Genomic DNA, 21,383 nt, shown 5'->3' with positions numbered 1-21,383 from the left:
CCATTCTGCTATAGCACCATCTGTTCCTGTTACTCAGACTCATACGCATAAATGTGTCAGCGTACCCATTTTTATCTGGCGGCTATTTAATTCTGGTCATTTAATTCTCTCAATACGCATACTAATAAGGCTGCGAGGTGGCTGGATCTACCCTCTATCTCCCATCATATTACCGGACTAGACTATTCTCTAATAGACTCGCGCGTAGGCTCAATCCGGCCTGTTTTAATTACGGATTGGAGTATGCGATATTGATTCGGTCTTATTTAGAGAATTCTAATGAGTTTTAAATTTATATTCTTTTTTAAAATTTGATCTTAGTCCAAATGCTAGAAATTCGATATTTATTGCACATTATTCAAATTTTAAAATGAAATAAATAATTAATTTTAAAGTTATATAAAAAAGGTATTCATACTATAATATAACTTTATTCTAATAAAAGTCCAACCAGGCCATGGATAAAAATTTTCCAGTGCATGAATGTTTACGGTATCCTATGATAAATTAATAATTTTTTTCTAAATGATTTGAGAATAATTTTTATAAATTTATTTTCTCCGTTATAATTCACATCACTAATTTTATTATAATTTAATAAAACACAGCCTTAATTATTATATCGATAGCTAAATATCTAAGTTAAATTTATAAATATTAATAAAAGATGTCAGTTAAATCAATTAGCTAGAATATAAATAAAAATATATAAATATAAAGTAAAAATTTATTTAATATATATATATTTTTAAAATGGGGTTGGAGTATTCGAATTTGAGATCTCTTAAATTTACTTGGATGCACTTATCACCAGATTAACTCTGTGAATGATTATTTAATATATTTTTATAATTTAAAAGTTTTGTGAGTGATTATTTAATATATTTTTATAATTTAAAAGTTTTATTTAGACAAATGGAATGGCATACACACTCTTTAGTTAATTTATTTTAGTTCGTTTTAGCAGTTGATGGCTTCCTTTGGATTTAAAAAAGTTTAAAATTTATAAAACTATTGATATGCCTTTTTTTGACAAGAAATTAAAAAATCTTAAGAACTACTACTGACATTGTTAAAAACATTATAATTAATGTGAGTGAATTGCACGTGCCTGCTAAGATTGTAAATAAACGATAAAAAGTTGGTTCCTTAATTTAGTACTTATTTTAATTAATAAAAAAAATCATTTCTAGTTATCTTTATAAGCTAATAACTTAATTATAGAATTTATGATGTGATTTTTATTAATATATTATAAATTTAATTAAATTGTTATATGATATTATGATTTACATATTTTATATAATTTATAATAAATCTAATATAATTTATAATAAATTTTTATTAATATATTATAAATTATATTAAATTTTTATATGATGATATTATGATAATTTTGGTTAATTTATTTAAAATCTAAAAATTTAAATTAAAATATAAAATGACCCAAATGTTGAGCTTTCGGTCAATAGGCTCGGTTAGCAAATGGGCATGGCCGAAGACCCAGCCCAACACAAATCCAACCTCCGGAAAATACAATTCGTCAGTGAATCAAAGCTCAAACAACGCAGAAGACATAGAGCAGCGTGTGTCGAGGGAGAGCAACTGCGAAAATGGGAAGGAAGAATGGAGCAGTAGAGTTCGAGGAATCGCCGCCCGATGATTTCGATCCATCCAATCCCTACAAGGACCCGGTGGCGATGCTGGAGATGAGAGAGCACGTTGTGAGGGAGAAGTGGATCGACATAGAGAAGGCCAAAATCTTGAGGGAGAAGCTCAAATGGTGCTATCGCATCGAAGGCGTCAATCACCTCCAGAAGTGCCGCCACCTCGTTCACCAATATCTCGACGCCACTCGTGGCATTGGCTGGGGCAAGGACCAGCGTCCTCCCTCACTACACGGTTCTTTTGCTTGTTCTTCATCTTCCTTTAACTGTTTGGATGCGATAGTCTGAACTGCTTAAACTAATTTTTCTTTGGTTGATTAATCATGTGTTTAGGTCCTAAGGTGGAGGCAGTTGCATCTGAGTGAAATGTCATATTAAGGTATGTTAGATTGTATTTTACTAACTTTTGACTGTTACGAAATATATTTCATTTTTTGTTGTTGATTCTCTATCAGTGAGAACATTATGAAGAAAACTTGTTGCATTTCCCCAAGTGCAATTTTGGGATTTTTTTTTACCTGATCTTCTTTTGATATCTAGGTGTCAACTTAGAAGGAGTGTGATTCTACTTTGTTCCAATATTGACTGATAGCTATAAATTCGTGTTTGAAATCAATTGTGTATTTGGCAGCAATGACCTGGTTGTAACTTTTGAACACTTGCGTTTCAAGTGTCTATAAGACTACCTATCATATGGTTATATTTAGATAGTCTGAGAAGGAATATCTAAGCTATTTTAGAAATGTGCTCCCATTTGATAACCATTCTTCTTGTTGCACTTGAAACGAACGCATTCACGGTATGCTACAACAGAGATTTCTGATTTAATGACATTATCATTCTTACTTGCCATTGTATTTGGAGCCTGTTTGGTTTAATTATTGGATGCAGCTGATAGTTATTGTTGTTAGCTAATAGTTGATTGTTAAATATATATAATTGATTTGTTATTAAAATACTTTGTTATGTTATACTATTTGTTTTATAAGTGAAATAGATAAATAAAAATTATATAATATAAGAAAATATGGGCAGGCAATGGTGTGTGTACATATATATATATGTATAGAAAGAAAGGTAAATTTGTCTTCTTACCTTAAAACAATAACAAAACTGATTGTGAACGACTTTAATTCTACAATTTTTTGAAGTGCAATAGTTCAAGAAGTATATCAGCTGAATAACAACTGTTCAACACTTTAACTCAACAGTTGTTTGATGTGAAACCTTTATTAGCTACCTAAACTTCTAATCCAAACTCCCCCTCTAATAAAAGATGTCAAAGCTGCAACTTTCATTCACTTTTTTTATTAAGGTTAATCGGGTTAGAAAAGAAAGGATAAAGAGAAATTACATTGAATTTTCATTGAATAATAGGTTTTATGCTTGTAATGATTGTTATTTGAAACTATGAGATGCATATATAACCAATGAAATTATTTAATACATTACACTTTATTTCAATAGGAGTATAAAATGGGATAAGAAAAGGAAAGGGAATAGGATGATATCCATGGTTGGATGTTTGATAAGGTTAGAAAAGAAAAGACAGTGAGAAATTAGTCAATCCCTCAATTTCCATTTTGCCTATCTTTAAAATTGGGGAATAAGAGTTGTTCCTCACTCATGATAGATAAAAACTTTTTAATTAGACTAGTTTGCGGCTTTGCTCCTCATTTCTATCACTCTTTTTTATTAAAGTTAATGAGGTTAGAAAAGAAAGGATAAAGAGAAATAACATTGAATTTTCAATTTTTCATTGAATAGTAGGTTTATGCTTGTAATGCTTGTTATTTGAAACTATGAGCTGCATATATAACCAATGAAATTATTTAATACATTACAATTTATTTCAATGGGAGTATAAGATAGGATAAGAAAAGGAAAGGGAATAGGATGATATCCATGGTTTAGACGTTTGATAAGGCTAGAAAAGAAAAGATAGTGAGAAATTAGTCAACCCCTCAAATTCCATTTTGCCTTATTTTAAATTGTGGAATAAGAGTTGTTCCTCACTCACAATTGATAAAATTTTTTAATAAGACTAGTTTTTGCCTTATACTTAAAATCCTTTCTTATCTTTTCAAACATCAATACAAATAATTATTGATTTCTTCTTTCATTTGTTTCTTCTCTTGTGGACAAAATGCATAGACTTCTTAATCCAACTAAAAATAGCGATAGTGTTTTGCATCTTTATTTTTCTTCCATTTATGTGGAACCTACCCATGAATTAAATTGTAGGTTGAATAAAATAAAGAGAAAGGCACATTACACTGGTTGCACTAAATAGTTACTCCTACATCTGTTGTTCAATAGCTGATTAGCCAAGTCAATTATTGTATGTTAATCTTCTAATTTGAGTGTTTTGAGGGCACTTATCAACTCACATGAGGCACTAGAACCTTATTCTTTCATAGGTAGGTGATCTAATGAGGTGTACACCTTATTGTCAAGGCATGTGCCCTAAGCAAGGTTATCCATGTGAGCATACCTCCAAAACATTTCATATAGCTTCTAAGAGAATCCTTTTTGTTTTTTCTCTTAAAAATTCTGGTTTCATCATGGATACAAATTGTAGTGGTAGTTGTGGGTAACATAAATAGCCTACAATGTATGTAAATTCTTTTAAAAAATTGAAAAGTTCATGACATGAATAGATACTTAAAATTATAAGAAAAACTAAGATACAGAACTAAACAATAACCAAACACATAAAATAAAGACGTTAAATCAATAATTTTTTAGACATTATAAGCATTAATCAATTTAAAACTCGTGGATGTTGATTGCTCTTGCTGTCGCTCTCCTTCATTAAAAGAAATCTTGTTCTCTAATTGATAATCTTAGCCCAAGAAGTGAAGACTTTGTAAAAAGGTAGAGATTTTTTAGATGGAAAGTTGAGAGAAAGTTAAACAGAAGAGGAAACCCAAGAAACCATAAACGAAAAATTGAAATTAGCTATTTGCCCCCATTTGAACAAAAAAAAAAAGAAAAAGAAATTCCATATGATTAACTATTGTTACCTTAGTGGTAAATAGGAACTGTTATTGTCAAGTAATTGGTGCAATGGCTGTTGCACTTGCATTAACATGTATAATGGTAATGTGGTCTTTAAAATCTACAAATAATAGTTGTTACGGTACACAACCATTGTTATTTAAAAGCATGGTTTTCATAGGAGACTAAGGGGTAGTTGAGGAAGAACAAAGATGGGGAATTTGGCAATTATGTTTTGCATTGATTGAGTGAATAGTAAATATATTGAAATTAGGGGGGGTGGGGGGAGGGGAGGGGAGGGGGGAGCGAGAGATAGAGTGAGAGTAAGAGTCAGAGTGAGGTTGGAAGAGAAGACGAGCAAAATTGGAGTGAAGAAGAATAGAGAAGATAGAGTGAGAAAAATAGAGAAGAAAGGACTTGATTGATACTGGAAACTCTAATGGTAAGTGTTTTCTTCTCTTGCCTGGAGAAAGCTTGTCTAACAAAAAACAATGTTGCTTTCTTACATTTTGTTATTATAATTTGATTTATTGTACATGAGATCATGATGAGGTCTATCAAAGGAATGAGTAATGGAGATTTCTACATGAAATAACTTTTCTTTTTTCTTTTTTCCCTTAAAAAAGAAGGGGAAATAGCTGTAGAATAGAATATTGCTGAGGCACTCCTAGGCAAATGCCTTTTAAGGTACAATTTACCTATTAAGATAACTTGTTCAATGACTAAGATGATAGGGGTTACACCTCTTATGCTTGGCACCAAAGGCATACCTTTGACAGCCATTTAAAGCACAAAAATTATAATAAATTGAATCAATCTTCCTATGACTTTGGAAGAGAAGATAAGCAAAATTAGAGTGAAGAAGAATAGAGATGATAAGAGTGAGAAAAGTAGAAAAGAAAGGCAAGAAAAGACTTGGTTGGGACTGAAAACTCTAATGATAAGTGTTTTCTTCTCCTGCTTGTAGAAAGTTTGTCTAATAAAAAACAATGTTGCTTTCTTACATTTTGTTGTTATAATTTGATTTGTTGTGCATGAGATCATGATAAGGTCTATCAAAGGAATGAGTAATGGAGATTTCTGAACGAAATAACTTATCTTTTTTTTTTTTCCTTAAAAAAAAAGAAAGGGAAATAGCTGCATAATAGAATATTGCTGAGGCACTCCTAGGCAGATGCCTTTTAAGGTACAATTTACTTATTAAATAACTTATTCAATGACTAAGATGATAGGTGCTACACCTCTTGTGCCTGGCACCAAAGGCATGCCTTTGACAGCCATTTAAAGCACAAAAATTGTAATAAATTGAATCAATCTTCCTATGACATTGTAGTAAGTTTCTTATATACACATTGCAAAGGCCAATCTTCCATGTCTCTGTCATTTCATTATCTCAAAATTAGGTTGTACATGTTAAAACTATATGACTGGTGGACATAATGCACCAAGGGATATCTTTTTGGACTGATTTGTCAACTCATCCATGACTAAAGCAAAAAGATAGGGATGTAAATGAATTGAACCTATCAAAACTTTGAAGAGCTTAAATTTGGTACATCAAATTTTTTCTGAGCTCGAGTTGAACTAAGCAAGGTTCATTTTGCCATTGAGCCAAATATCAATAAGCTTAAACTTGGTTCATTCAGAAAACAAACTAAGATGAGTGAGCTTTTATTGAGTTAAGTCTCAAATAGCTTATGCGCAATGCGACTCATTTACAAGTCTAATTTGGGTTAAAAATAATAAGTTCAAAACTAAATGATTTTAGTTAAATGAGTATATTACGAGTGACTTATAAATCTATTTAACAAATAAGTTTTTGAGCCTTAATGAGTTGTATATGTTCAAGCTTGAGTTTGCTTGTTTATTATCAAGTCTAAAAGTTAGCCTCTATATACATTTCACTAATACCTATATACTAGTTCCTTTTTTTTTTCCCAGTCTCATCATAGAGACTCTCCCTGGACCCTATCATATTCCTCATCTAAGTTGGAAAATGTCAAAGAAGAGCTTTTTTTCCTTTTATTTTTTCTTCTCCTCTCTATACTTCTTTGTCAAACCTCTTATGAGAAGACAAAACATGAATATGACTTCGATGCATTGTACGAGGAAATGAAGTTGTCTTCTTTGACTATTTGATGAGGTTTGGATGTTTTTAAATATAGAGGACTTATTCTTGTAAGTGTTTTTATCATTTGGGGAAAACAGACCTTTTTAAGTTTCAGAAACAATTACATGACAATGTGTTTGATCCACTTTTCAGCCCATTGAAGCCCAATGGAATGCCTTGTTGAACTTGATAATTTCAGTTTATGGATGTCAGTTTGTGCTTTGAATTTTGATTGATGTTGTTAAGATAATATTGGCAAATTGGTTATCTCTGTTTCTGAAAATTTGGTATTGAACTGACCAATTCACACTCCTAATTACTTGTTTGAAGATGCGTTTTAGCTTGCAATGTCATTTCTGCCTTGATGCTATGTTTGGAACTTTGGAGTTTGAAGATGAAAGAGGAAGTGTTTTTATAACATAGAATATGGAGAATAGGAAGTATATATATTGTGTTACCTTCTCACTATTTGGATATTTTAATAAGGAAAAGAGACAATAAGAGTAACATGTGTTTTCCATGTTTGTTGGGTTTAGGAGTTGACAATTTTTTAAGCATAAAATGGAAAATGTTTTCCACTCTCATCTAAATATTAAGAGTTGGTTAAATTTAGAAATTGGAAATACAGTCATAGTAAGTGTGGCATCCCAATTGCTCTCTTCCCTTACTACTTATCCTTGATCTTGGTGTAAAACTTCTGGATAGCATAGAGGATAAGAACCTTTTTAAGTGGAGTATTCCCTATCCTGACCTTTAAGTGTGAGGATACTTCTTTTTTTTTTAATTTGTGGTGAGTAGGGGGACAATATTGTGACTATTAACTCTCATGTAGGACTGGAGTAAGGATCAAATTACAAAAGCAATGGGAGGTAACAATTTTTTATTTTTTTAATCAGTCGATGGAAAAGCAAAATGGAACTTGTGAGGAGATAAAGGTCAGAAAGCACAAAATTATGAATTGATATGCTACTCTAGCTTTTGTTCTGCAATTGCTACAATTTGATCTAGAAATTACTTCTTTGTTTGAGTTTTCTGTGCCAGATAGCTCTCATGAACAGAATTATGGAAATACACCATTAATCCTTAAAATCAAGCTTGCAATCCAAGATAGTTGGCCATGTCAAAAATCTCACTATAGCAGTCACATAGTTTAGGAAATTGTATCCAACATACCTATATTAAATATATTTATGTCTCGAGAGGCAGTTTCATTAGGAAGTCTGGTAGCTAAGCTAGCTATTGAGCTTCTACATTTTTGTAGAATACTGAACAAATGCCATTTTTATATCAGGAGCCACTTGCTGTAGGGTCGAAATCTCATCATTCAGAAATTTAAATGATTGGATCCTAACGAGCGCAATTTGATATGGCCCTCAACTCTGATGGCATGCTTTCAATATTATTTTGGTTGAGTTTGTAAAGTCTTTAAAACAAAGGCATAAGTGTGGGGTAAAAAACAGTAGGTAAATTTATTGTTGCATCATTAGGAGAGAAGTTGCTACATCAAAATTGAGTTTGATTGAGGGGGGGTGTTGCAAGTATTCTAAAATAAAGAAGATAATTAATAATTTGCTGTCATTTCAGGGTGTGCCAATTATGTCGTTGGGGCTATGCCTGGAAATTAAAAGGAAAAAAGAAAAGTTATATGCGAACTAGGCTCTTAATGGAACTGGATCCAATTATTGAGGAGTCAGGCCAGGCAAGATCCTAGTTGTTTGGAAGTTTGAATAGGACTTGAACAGGAAAAAGAGATTCAGAATCAAGATAATAAGATTCTAAGATTTTCTACTATTATGGATAATAGAATATTAAGTCTTTCTAACTTTACCTCTATAGAGGAGATAGATTCCATCTCATTCAGTGTTCTGTATAATAAATAATATTTTTTTTATTATATTTGTCGGAGTCACTTTCTTCTTCTCGTCTTTCTTGTCATTATAATTTATATGGCTGATGCAGCCATTTGGATGTGAAATGGCTTAATAATTTGGTTGTTAATCATAACTGGGAATTGTTTTATAATACTACATCTATGTGGTCCTGATTGTGAAATGGATTAATTACTTGGCACCAGTTGGATATATTTTCTTTAGTTATAGTACATCACTACAGGAGGGTGAGCTTTTAGATTGCTCCTTTTTAACTAAAAGGTCATGGGTTTGGGTCATTGAAACAATCTTCATGGATTAACAGATGTTGCGCTTCCACCTGTCCCTACCTTGGAAAGCCAGGAGCTTTTTGCACTGAAGTGATTCTTTTTATTGCTTATAAATCCATGTGAAAAAATTGATTTGCACAGCAAAAGATAAAATAAGGTTTCTTTCTTCTTACAGGTGACTGATAATAAGGAGATTTACTCTGAAATTGGGAAGAAGATGGGGATTTGTTAGTTTGAAGCATTGATCTCATTGGGCTTGCTTAATCTGGATTTCATAGTTTTTTACTTCTCTTTCCTGCCGTGTAAGCCAGAAATTAGTGTCTGCGGACCTTGTGATCTTTCTGTGTATTGACATTCAAATAATATCAGTTACGGGGACAGGGACAGGGACAGGGACAGGGACAGGGACAGGGACAGGGAAAGGGAATGAAAGTAACTCGGATAATGAAATAATACTTTTCCTGTGTGCGTGCTTTTATTTAATTATGGTGGATTATGGTCTTGTTGCTCCCCAAATTGATGATTTAGGAAAGGAGAAAGACACAATTGGAATTTATCTATATTCCGCGTTTTGTGGGACCCTGTTAAGATTCCAAGCGTTTACATCCATTCTTCTTGCCTTGTCGAATTTTGGATTCAAAAATTAGTTAATTTCGTTATAATTGCATTTCTGGATGTGAATTCATGGGCGGCGGTGCGGCCGTAAGGATGGGCGCACGTCATTGTCCTTGTGTCGTATAGTAAAAGTTCTGACCTTTTCTTAAACAAGTGGGTGTGACTTGTGAGAACCAGAGAAGAGTTGTTTATCATATAGTTGTAGGTTTTATCATTATTACATTTTTTTTATATATATAAAAATGGATTATTTAGCAACAAAGTCTAGAATTCAAATCCACAACAAAAATAAAATTTCATCTGCACAATTTAAATTTTCAAGTTAACGATAGAATTTGAACAATCAAAGTTAATATCACAATATTTCTTTTCTCGAGTCTATCTTGTCACTGATTCTATGAGAACAAGCTCTCTCCATCTGGTGTCAACCAATTAGACTTTGGATCTGCATATGAATCAGTGAGAAATGGCACTTGAAACATAGCAGACTCTGATGTTCTATCCAACAAAAGAACACGATTCCTTCTAATACCAGAGAAAAAGAGGAGGGTTTCAGGAGGGTGGATATGACCTGAGCTAGTGTTGCTTGGTTTGTAAGTCTATGCGCTCAATCATTGAGAGAGGAAACTAAGAAAAACAACCTTGATTGCGAGGACGATGATGCTTGGGGAAATTGAGAATGAAGTAGAGAGACAAGCGTCGAGGGTAAGCTCTGAATTATGGAACATTTTCTTCTATATGATCACATTTTATTCCTTAACCAACTGTTAATTCGATTGAACAATAATGGAATGAGTTAACTATTGACGAATATATCAAAGTATAAACAGTAGAGCTTGATTTTTTCAAAAATCTAATGAGTAGAGCTTGATTTTTTCAAAAAAACTAATGAAATAAAATAAAATAAACTGGATATATAATTAATTTACAATGTTCTAATGCCTCCCAATGGCCAATGCGCCCCTAAATGGAGGATTTTCACTTCTTTTCTGCTTATGATTGTGGAATTAACTCATTCGTGACAAATCTTATGTAGAAATTATATTATACGAGAAATGAAGGGCTCCTTTCAGGGTTTACATGTTTCGTGAGAGACCTTAAATCTGTTTTTTACTCAAAAAATATATATTTTTTAAGAATAAAAAAGAGAAGAAATTTACTGTTTCAGTATCTAATTATTTGTTTATCGTTTAAGAATTTGAGAATGGATGAATTTGATTGTATATATATATACTTATCGTTAGAATTACTTAAAGTATCATAATATTTTGTTATTTAAGAAAAAATATTGCTTATTAATAATAGCAATGTATTAAAAAAAATTCATATGACTATAAAATAAAAACATAATATTGTATGTTTCATTTAATATTAAATTGCCATTTGTACCATCGTGGAGATTGTTTCCTAGTTGGAACACATTTTTTATATGTTTACTTTGTCAATTAAATTTTGGACTTGATATGTATGATTTATATGCATATTAAAATTCAAGTAATATTTCAATCAATTTACAACATTATAATAAATATTCGCCATATATTTGCTATAGATGTATATTGATAATCGTCGGCCCTTTATAGTTGAAGGTAAGGCCAGACCTTAATACGGAATGCAGGCCCAAAACCCACCAATCCCTTCCTGAAGCGAACCAGTTTAGATTGCGTGTCCCAGTCCAATTGAGGAATAAGACCGGACAGATCTCACACGCGGACCCTTTCAAAGAAAGTCCAACCTGGTAATATGACCAGAGAAAGGAGAGCAGGTTCGGTCACTTCATAATTTTGTCCGCATGCGCGCTGAGTACGTACGAATCTGAGTGACAGAGACATATGGCACTGTAACAGAGAGACGGTTAGACGTTACTAGCGAACAAAAGAAAAAGGAATAAAAAAGGAGGAACGTCTTACTCTCCGTTTACACAACCTCTGTAAACTTCTTTTTTCTAAATTTTAAAATATCATATATTATATGAATATGTCATTTATCCATTAATTATTTTTATAAACTTTCAATATTATTGACGTTAATTTTTAAATTCTATAAATCAATATGCAAGTCTTGTAAAACTTTTGAGGGTAATATGAATAAGTTTCTCAATGATGCCCATCTAACATCATACAATTCTTGCCTCAAAACATAATCCTTTGGAATAAAAATTTTTACAAGAATTTAATTTTTTTTATATATTTTTTCAATGAAAAATATATTTGTTTTTAATTTATAAAATTTTTATTTTTAAAGTAAATGAATTATACATAATTTTTAAAAAATTTATTTAAATTATTTTCGTACAAAATAAATAATATCAAATTGCCATAAAAAAAGAAAAATTAGAATGTCATATTTACTTTTTGACGATCTTTATATAAAATGCCAGTTAATATCCTCAAATTTTTGTGATTAACATTAAATTTTATGAGATTACTGATTATAGTTTATAAATTTTATGAGTTAAATAATTAATGTTTTGTAAATATAAAATATTAAAATGTCAATTATTTTTATATAAAAATCTAAGTATCAAATGATATATTTAAAAACGAAATTATAATTAATCGTTAAGATGGGGTACACCCCTAATTAATATAATGTAAAAATTTGCATGCTCAAGAGATCAGCTCCAAGCTTTGCACAGACAAGAATTCAAGTATACATTTGAAGAGCGAAGAGAATTTCCATGCCATCATGAAAAACTGAGGAAGCAGAATTTGCCCGATAAACAAATTTTCTCCCATATACATGGCTTAGGCTTAGCACACTAAAAATATGTTATTTTTACTCATCAGCATTAAGATAAGTAAATTAACACTTTTTATTTTTAAATGAAATCGAGAATTTAGTTCTCATCAATAGAATAAATACTCATCGAAAATACTTTAGTTTTAATTCACTGATCCCGTGTGAATAAAATTTAATTATAATCTAATAAATCAGAGATACTGTAATTAAAAAAAAAAAAATCAAATGCAAATTAAGCATAACATAAAACTAGGCAAAGAATGGAGACTCACCTGTCTATCTAGGGTTTGAATTCTAGGCAAAAGTAGAGTCGAAGGGAGCTCCCTTCAGTCCAATAGGTGGGCGAGAGCCCGGAAGGAGTTGCTCCCACACCATGCACTTGGCCAAACTTCACATTTTCCTTTCTCATATGTGAAGTCTTGCCTTAGTGCATGAGATGGCAGCTCTTGCCGCGATCAGCCCTCCATATTGGACTCGAAAAGGAGCTCCAGCCTCTCTCTCTTTCTCTCCTTAACTATATTGCCTCACAATCTCACAAGGGGATGGAGTATATATATTGTAATCTTGGAAGCTTGGAGAAGGTATACATGCCATAGACCAATGGAATTCTTCTAATTTCTTCTGGGTTTCAGTATTCCCATATGAGGTTTTAGAATAACTGTGCCTCATAGAATTATAGATTATTTTGTAACAATTTAAAATTGTAAATATTAGAGAGAATGCCGTAAATAAAGAGAATAAATAGTAAATGATTTTGAATAATTAATAATTTTTTAAAAAATAAACTAAATAGTTAATAGATGAAAAAGGAAAAAAACTAAATAATTATTGATATGGAAAAAAGTAAAAAATATTTAATGTATTTTTAAAAATAAAGAGATTAAATAATTAATTTCTCTAAAATATATAAAGATTAAATAATTAAATTTTTTTCTTGATTTAATTTGGATTGATATTTAAAATCATAACTTTAATTTAGAAATATTATAAATAACTAAATCTTTTTATTTAAAATATTTGACTACAAGTTCCTTGAGATTCTAATTAAACATATTAATTATAAAATTCTATAGAATTACGTATTTGAAAAAAAAAAAAAAAACCTTCTCAACTCAAATCTGCCATTTGTAGAAAAATTAATATTTTCAATTTAATTAAAAAACTAGTATTCATTATTTTCTTAAAGTCCATTTGACATTATAGCTCAAGCTCGTAAAAAGCCTAATTAAAAATGAAAAGAACACTTTTAATATTTTTATGACTAAAATTTATTAAATTAATTTTCAACTAATTTTAATAATTTTCTCAAGCCTGCATATCCAAAGAACACAAGGCAAAGAAACTGCAGTCCTACCACTAAAAGCAGGACTAGGAATCCTATGAATACGCATCCATACTAGCTGTATATATAAATTTATGTACTTAAATTAATAAAATTAGTTAATAAATTTATTTTAAAATAATTTATAAATGATTTAAAAAATAATAAAAATATATATATAAAATAATAATTAATATTATTTTAAAAATATCAAAATGACAGATACTCTGTGAAAAAAATTCAGTAAAACTAACTGATGTAGTAATATTATATTATAAAAATAGTTGGAGAACATTACAATGGAGACTGATTCAATTCAAAATGTAATAATGACTGATTAAGCAGATTTTTGGAAGAAGAAACATATAATTACAAACTAAAATGCCAAACCAAAAGTTGACCTAATTTCTTTATGGGATATATTGAGGTTTATTTAAAAAAAATATATTTTATATTTTATGAAAATATACTCAAAGTTGCTTTATATGTTAATTTTTTTTTAAAACTAAAAATATATTAATTTTAATTAAAAATTATTGTTTTTGATAGTTACTGTCATATTATTATATATCAAAGTCTTATTTTTCTGAAGAGCTGAATTTCCGTATTCGTGGACAAGTTTAATGATTGATTTAATCATTTAATTAAAAACATAACAAACTTTAAAAATATAATTATATTTAACAAAAAAATATCAAAAAATTACGCTTTTTTACTCGGTGAAGGTGACATTCCAATAATTTAAATAATTTGAAAATGTCAAAATTTAAATTCTGAAGGTACTAGATTTCATCAAATGAAGAGACGATTCCCATTATCATGCCGGCCTCTAGAAGAGGTAGTGCATGTAATAATCACAAAATTTAATCTGCAAAACAATTGATTTAAAATTATAATTTATTGAATATTTAAATTATAATGATTAAATATAAATTAATTATAATATAAATTTTATTAATTTTTACAAAATGACAGTGTTATCTTTAATGAGAAGGTAGTATATCATTTTATGAAAATTTTGATTGTAATTTATGATACAATTATCAAAATTTAAAACATACTTAATAATAAGTAAAATTATTTCTAGCTTTTTTAAAAAAATTACTAATTTATATGTGTTTAATTATTATGATTTTATAAGTTAATAGATTTATATTTAATTTATGTATTTAAAGAATAATCCGTATGCCTGCTCAAATATCCATTCATATTGCTACAAGCCAAGAATCAATCTGACATTTATTTATTAAATATTTTATAATTAGTTTCAACATTGAAAAAGAAGAAAAAACAAATTCCACAACTTCTCAAATTCTATGGTAATTAATTAAGTTAAATTTGAGAAGTCATGCATACTCTTAAATTGCTAAATAGCATAATTTCTTTTGCCATTTGTTGGTAGAATATTCTCATATTAATTTTACATCTTTCTATTTTAACAAAATTAACTACTTATCAATATCTTTATTTATTTACTCTTTATCCCCTCTAGATATTTACGTGTTAATTTCAATTTTATTCGGTTTTTATAATTAAATATTAATAATTCATCTATTTTCTAAGCCTTATATTATTTAATTTTTATGATAAACAAATACTTAGTATAAACTAGATGAAAAGACTATTCAATTAAAATATAAAAACTAATTATTGTATTTTTAAAATAAAAAAAAGTAAATAATTAGTTTTAATAAAAATAAATAAAATAAAATAGTAATGCAATAATAAGTATTAGCAATTTAAGAATTTTGCATATTTTAAGTTTTGGTTCCAAATGATATATAAAAGATTATTTGGTTCGGAAAGATTATATATATAATTACTAAAATTAAAATGTTATAATTCTAGCCTAACCTGTTTAGTCTAGTGATTAAAATATATGTCAACTCACCTAGAGATTTAAGTTCGAATTCTACTCCAACGTCATTTATTAGAAAAGTTATATTTCTAAATTTTAAGAAAGATATTTTTGTAATTGAAGGATATATAGTTACATAAATGTTCTTGTGTGCAAATTTTATATTAATTTTGTTCATATGTCAACGCCCTTCTTTTTTTTTGAAATGAAAAAATTGACTCATGGAAGTCAACATCTCTTGAAATGATTAAAGAGTTATTGTCAAGATCATATAATATATGTCGCTTGCCTCCTACAGGATATCCAATTAAGATACGTCTCCTGGATCTAGAGAAAAATTTAGTTCTATGAGCCACAAGGTTAGATATAAAGCACATACACTCAAAAGATATGAGATGATCATACACATAAACTTTATGAAATTGTAATTTAAAAGGAGCATTGTTGTGTTGCTTGACTAATGGCAGTCTATTAACTAAGTAATAGCACTTAAAACGGCACATCTTTAAAATTGTATAGGCAAACAAGAGCAAAATAAAAGAGCTCTAGAGACATTAAGAAGATGTCGGTATTTTGTTTCTACAATCCTATTCTACTGGGTGTATAGATACAACTTTGTTTAATGTAGTATACTAAGTTATTTTAATGATAAACTGAAATTAAGTTTACATAAACTTGTGAAATTAAGGAACAAGAGAAGACACCTCAGCTTTAGTTTTCATAAGGAAAGTCCACACACATTTTGTGTGATCACTGCAAGAAACTTGATATTTTGTGATGAATTACTTTTTGACAATATAAATTTTATCATTAAAAAATCACATAATATGATGAAAATTATTAGTTGCCATGGAAAATAACTTATAGTGATAATATATACTTGTGTCATTATAATATATTATATTCATCACCTTATATGTATATTGGATAAAACTTATAAATATTTGTCATATTATATGTTTGAGCATTAAGAGCTTCTTAGACCTGGCTAGTATATTTATCAGCAGGTTCATTGCAAGAGTTCCGGCGGAGAGAAAAACGAGCTTACTTGGAGACAGTCAGGCAAAGAATGAATGATTCTCTAAGGGAGTACATAGCCAGATTCAATTCTGAGGCCCTCAGATTCCTAAGCTCGACAAGGTTAGAGCAGTAGAGGCCATATAGAAAGGGACAATATCCCCGGAGTTTTTTGGCTCATTATGCAGAAAGCCGCCCAACACCCTGGCCGAACTGATGAAAAGGGCTGAGAAATATATAAGGTAAGATGGTACCTTAACCACCAGTAAGTTCGCCAAGAAAATAGGAGATAAGGGGAAGACAATGAAGGACAAATGACCTGAAAGGCAAGAGAGAAGATAGAATCGAGGGCAGGAGATGCTGAACATGCACCTGTGGGAGAGGAAAGAGCAAAGGTTGTACCAGCCTTAGATCCCCGAGGTAATCACTCCTTTAAATGTGTCTAGGTTTGAGGTGCTTGTGGCTGTATAGGATAATGATTTTATACAATGGCCCAAACTCATGAAAGCTGAGGCCAACCGAAGGGATCCGGACAAGTACTATCAATATCACCGGATGCATGGACACGACACTAACAACTGCTACCAACTGATAAATGAGATAGAGAGACTCATCAAAAGGGGTCATCTCAGGAACTTCATGAAGAAACTAGAAGGGTAGAGACCTCAGCAGAATGCAGTAGCATAAAGATCTTGTAGACAGATAGGATGACCTATGAATGATGGCTCCAGCGGGACGATCAACATGATCATAGGAGGAACTAGGGGACGAATGAGTAGGAGGAGGAAGAAGAAGAGCAGGAATGGAGAGGGGAGCAGTACCGAGATCATGCAAATAGTAGAACACTCTCCTGTGACCATCTCTTTCTCTCCAGAAGACGCCCATGGCGTCCAAATGCCTCATGATGACGCCATGGTCATCGAGGTTGTCATTCACAACTTTTAGATTCGCAAAGTTCTGGTAGATGATGGAAGCAAGGTAAATCTGCTACCTTACTGAGTCTTCCAACTGATGAACATACCCAAAGAGTAGCTAGTAAGGGATTAAGCCCCAGTTAAGGGGATAGGCAAAATCCCTATGGCGATAGAAGGGAAGGTGAAATTAGCTCTGACGCTGGGAGAACGACCCCTAGTCCGCACCCACTACGTAGTGTTCTTTCGTGGTGAAGCTGCCCCTAAATTACAATGCTATTTTAGGAAGGCTAATATTGTATGACTTTGAGGCAGTAACCAACATCCGATACCTGACCATGAAGTTTCCAATAGAGTCAGGGGTGGGCATAGTGCGAGGAAAGCAAGAGGAGGCACAGGCTGTATATTTGGCCTTTGTAGAAGAACCAAGCACCCTGCCGGAAGAAATAAACTCAAAGGCCATGGAGGTCCAGGATGAGAAGAAGAAAGCTAGGATAGAGCCGATTGATAAGTTAGAGACATTCCCATTGTCTGAAGAAGAAAGCGACAAGGTCTTCAATATCAATGCGAGCCTTGAAAAAGACCAGAAAGATACAACAATGGCTCTCATCAAAAGGCACACCTCAAGTTTTTCCTAGAAGCCTTCGGACATGCCGAGGATAGACCCCGAGGTGATGATGCACAAGCTGAATGTCCTCCCCAGAGCCAAACCAATAAAGAAAAAGAAAAGAGTGCTTGGGAAGGAGAAGCAGTAGGCCATAAGAGAAGAAGAAGCAGTAGGCCATAAGAGAAGAGGTACAAAAGCTGGAGGAGACCAGATTCATTAGGGAAGTCATGTACCTACAATGGTAAGCCAACCCTGTGCTAGTCAAAAAGGCAAATGGGAAATATAGAATGTGTATAGACTTTACCGATCTTAATCAGGCCTACCCAAAAGATTGTTATCCCCTTCCTGATATTAATAAAATGGTCAATTCTACGACCGATTTTGATTACATGTCATCCCTTGATGCAATGTCAGGGTACCACCAGATCCCCATAGATAGGTTGGATGAACAAAAGACCTCATTCATTACTAAAGATGGGACGTACTGTTACAAGACCATGCCTTTCAGATTGAAAAACGCAGGGGCGACATACCAAAGGTTAATGAATAAGATCTGTTGTCCCTTGAGGCAACCCAAGAGGGGGGGTGAATTGGGTTTATAAAAAATTTAATGGCTAAGACAAGAAATTAGAAGAGAGTAGGGAAGAGAAAAATCAACACAATGATTTATAGAGGTTCAGCTATCCAAGCCTACGTCCTCTCCTCAAGGTCCACTTGAGAGTTCAACTCTACTATCAAATCTTCTTTGGGTGAAGATCAAAACCCTTACAATCTTAGAGCAAGCCTTTGCTCTTTACAAATCTCCTTTTTCACTCAAGAGCAATTCTTTGCTCAATGCCACACTCACAACAACAGAATCTCTCAATCAACCTTTACTCACTCAGAGAAACCAACCAATTACAACTCAAAATAAGCTTTCAAGAAATCAATGCTTTGGCTCAAGGTTTTGAGAGAGAGAGAATAAAAATGCTGTAATCTCAATAAATATTTGCTTAGATGGTTGTTGTAACCTAACAACAACAAAAACAAGTTGTATTTATAGTTCTATCATAAATATGGCCGTTGGGGGTGCATTAAATGCAAATAGAGCCGTTTATGTTCAGAAATAACCGTTATACCGTGCCCAGAAAAACTCAGGTTCGGCGGCCGAACCATTTGGGGCGAAGAAACTATTCCTTTAAAACTGAACTTTCGGCGGCCTAAACTCAATGTTCGGCGGCCGAACATGGTGGACTTTCGTTTCTGTTCCTCACTTTCGGAAGCCAAACTTTAGGCTTCGGAGGCAGACCCAAAACACACTTTCGGCGGCCGAAGGTTAAATGTTCGGCGGCCGAAGGTGTGGGACTTTCGTCTCTGTCCCTCACTTTCGGAAGCCGAAGGTTACACTTAGGGGGCTGGTTGAAAAACCACCTTCGGCGGCCGAAAGTCAATGTTCGGCGGCCGAACATAGGGGACTTTCGTTTTTGTCCCTGACTTTCGGAAGCCGAAAGATGACTTTAGGGGGGCAAAAAAATAATTCTTTAAATCTTTGAAAAATCATAATCTTAGGCTGTAAAAATCCTTTTTTTAAACCGTTTGAACTTTTGCAACCTATATTTTTAGATCTTTCATTTTGATGAAAAATAATTTCAAAATCACTTCTTTTGGAAAATTTCATTTTGGTCCCTGAAAGTCAAGTACTTTTTAAAAAGTGGCCATATCTAAAAGAACTTTTAGAAATGAAAGAACCCTTGAGCCATCACAATCAATTACTTGAAATTCACAATGAATAGAATTTAACAAGGCATAAACAAAAATAATTTCTTATCCCTTTCTTGTGGTATGCTTCCATAATTGGCACTTTTCACTTTTGTGATTGAAGCAATTTCATTTATTTCAATAGGGAACCTGCAAGCTCAATACAAACACCTTTGAAGATAATTAGTAGCACACCAATTGTTTATTAATCATCAAAACAAGGATTAGGACATTTAGGTCCAACAATCTCCCCCTTTTTGATGATGACAAACAATTGGTAAACATTAGGATAATAATCATAAGTGTAGTGTGTGTATTTTAAAAAATTTCTCCCCCTTAATGTGCTCCCCCTGTCAAAAATAATTTATGCCATATTTAAAATGAGAGAAGGCACATAAGGGAGGTTTTGACTCAATGCAATGAGATGCAATGGATCCTATATGAATGAATGAGTGGATCCTATATGAATGAATGAGTGCTAACAAGGAATGCATCTCAAATGAATACACACAATATTCACAATCCAAGAGAGAGAAAAAATATTTAATCCAAAAGAGTCAAACAAAAAATCAAGGTAATAACCAAATATAGCCAATATTCATAAAATCATCAAATATGTACATAAAAAATACCATCCATTCTCCCCCTTTTGACATCATCAAAAACAACAAAAAAATATCACAATATCAAAAGGGAAAGAACAAAAGCAACTACATAAACAACAAAAAAAAAATATATATATATATATATCACTGAGGAGGCTGAGGAGGTGGCACTCCAGATGTCTGCTGAAGGAAGTGTAAAATCTGACTCTGCTGCTCGATCATGGTCTGCTGCTGGTCTGTAAGTCGTGCTAACTGCTGCTCCATCTGAGTCTGGCGATCAGATATCTGAGTCTGGCGATCAGACATCTGAGCAACCTGCAACTCCAGACGACCCATGGCATCATACAGATCAGATGCAGTCCGAGAAGATGTACCCTGCTCGGTGGACCGCCCGGTACTAGTATCGCCTCTGGGAGCTCGCTCTGTCTCAAGATCAGCAGGAGAAGCATCATCTGACTCCTCATCAGAACCATCATGTGCCTGTGCTGCTGCATGTGCTGCTCTGCGAGCTGCAAAATCTCTCCTAGAATTATAAAATTCATTGCCTCTCCTAGTCAAACCCATGTGGTGGAGGGTAGCCTCAGTATAGGGGGTGTACTCACTAGACAGAGGTAAGGCCGACTCGGTACCTGGGTCAACACCTAGGGCTCGGAGAAGAAGAGTAAGATGACGACCAAAGGGGAGACAGCCTCGACTCAGCCTAAGGGAGTCTGCTATAGAGTGAATCATAATATGTGGCAGGTTAAGGGGTCGACCCTCTAGCAGACAAGACACTACAAACATGTCAGAGTAGGAGAGTGCAGTCCTATGACCCGATCTAGGGAGAATCTCATAGGTGACTATGTGGTGAACAACTTTGGGGAGAGTGTTGAGGTCACAGGCCTTAAGCCTAGAGGGCTCCTCACGATCGACGTCTCCTGAAATGACCCTAGTCTGGTGAAGGGAAGAGACCTCACCAGTGATCCACTTATGAGTGGTAGAGACAACAGCCCCAGAGTTGGGGATACCTAGGTGACGAGCAATGATGTCAGGAGT

General features: G+C 32.5%; 1 protein-coding gene across 3 annotated transcripts; it reads left to right on the top strand.

Moving 5' to 3' along the window:
• The first annotated feature begins 1,550 nt into the window (after positions 1-1,550).
• On the top strand, positions 1,551-9,538 carry LOC110614390 (NADH dehydrogenase [ubiquinone] 1 beta subcomplex subunit 10-B). 3 transcript variants are annotated; one of them, XM_021755909.2, is made up of 3 exons: positions 1,551-1,902; positions 2,001-2,046; positions 9,111-9,538. In XM_021755909.2, the coding sequence occupies exons 1-2, from the start codon at positions 1,614-1,616 to the stop codon at positions 2,030-2,032; spliced, it is 321 nt and encodes a 106-aa protein (XP_021611601.1). In that variant the 5' UTR covers positions 1,551-1,613; the 3' UTR covers positions 2,033-2,046; positions 9,111-9,538. The 3 variants fall into 3 exon arrangements, with proteins under 3 accessions (XP_021611601.1, XP_021611603.1, XP_021611602.1); XM_021755911.2 differs by lacking the exon at positions 9,111-9,538 and adding an exon at positions 8,362-8,697; XM_021755910.2 differs by lacking the exon at positions 9,111-9,538 and adding an exon at positions 2,208-2,373.
• The last annotated feature ends 11,845 nt before the right edge of the window (positions 9,539-21,383 follow it).

The sequence above is a fragment of the Manihot esculenta genome, chromosome 5, assembly GCF_001659605.2.
Source record: "Manihot esculenta cultivar AM560-2 chromosome 5, M.esculenta_v8, whole genome shotgun sequence".
Classification (NCBI taxonomy): Eukaryota; Viridiplantae; Streptophyta; class Magnoliopsida; order Malpighiales; family Euphorbiaceae; genus Manihot; species Manihot esculenta.
This window is presented reverse-complemented; position numbering and strand designations above follow the sequence as displayed.

Coding starts and splice junctions, on each gene's coding strand:
- LOC110614390 (XM_021755909.2), top strand. CDS start 1,614: ATGGGAAGGAAGAATGGAGCAGTAGAGTTCGAGGAATCGCCGCCCGAT. Junction 1,903..2,000: donor GCGTCCTCCCTCACTACACG/GTTCTTTTGCTT, acceptor TCATGTGTTTAG/GTCCTAAGGTGGAGGCAGTT.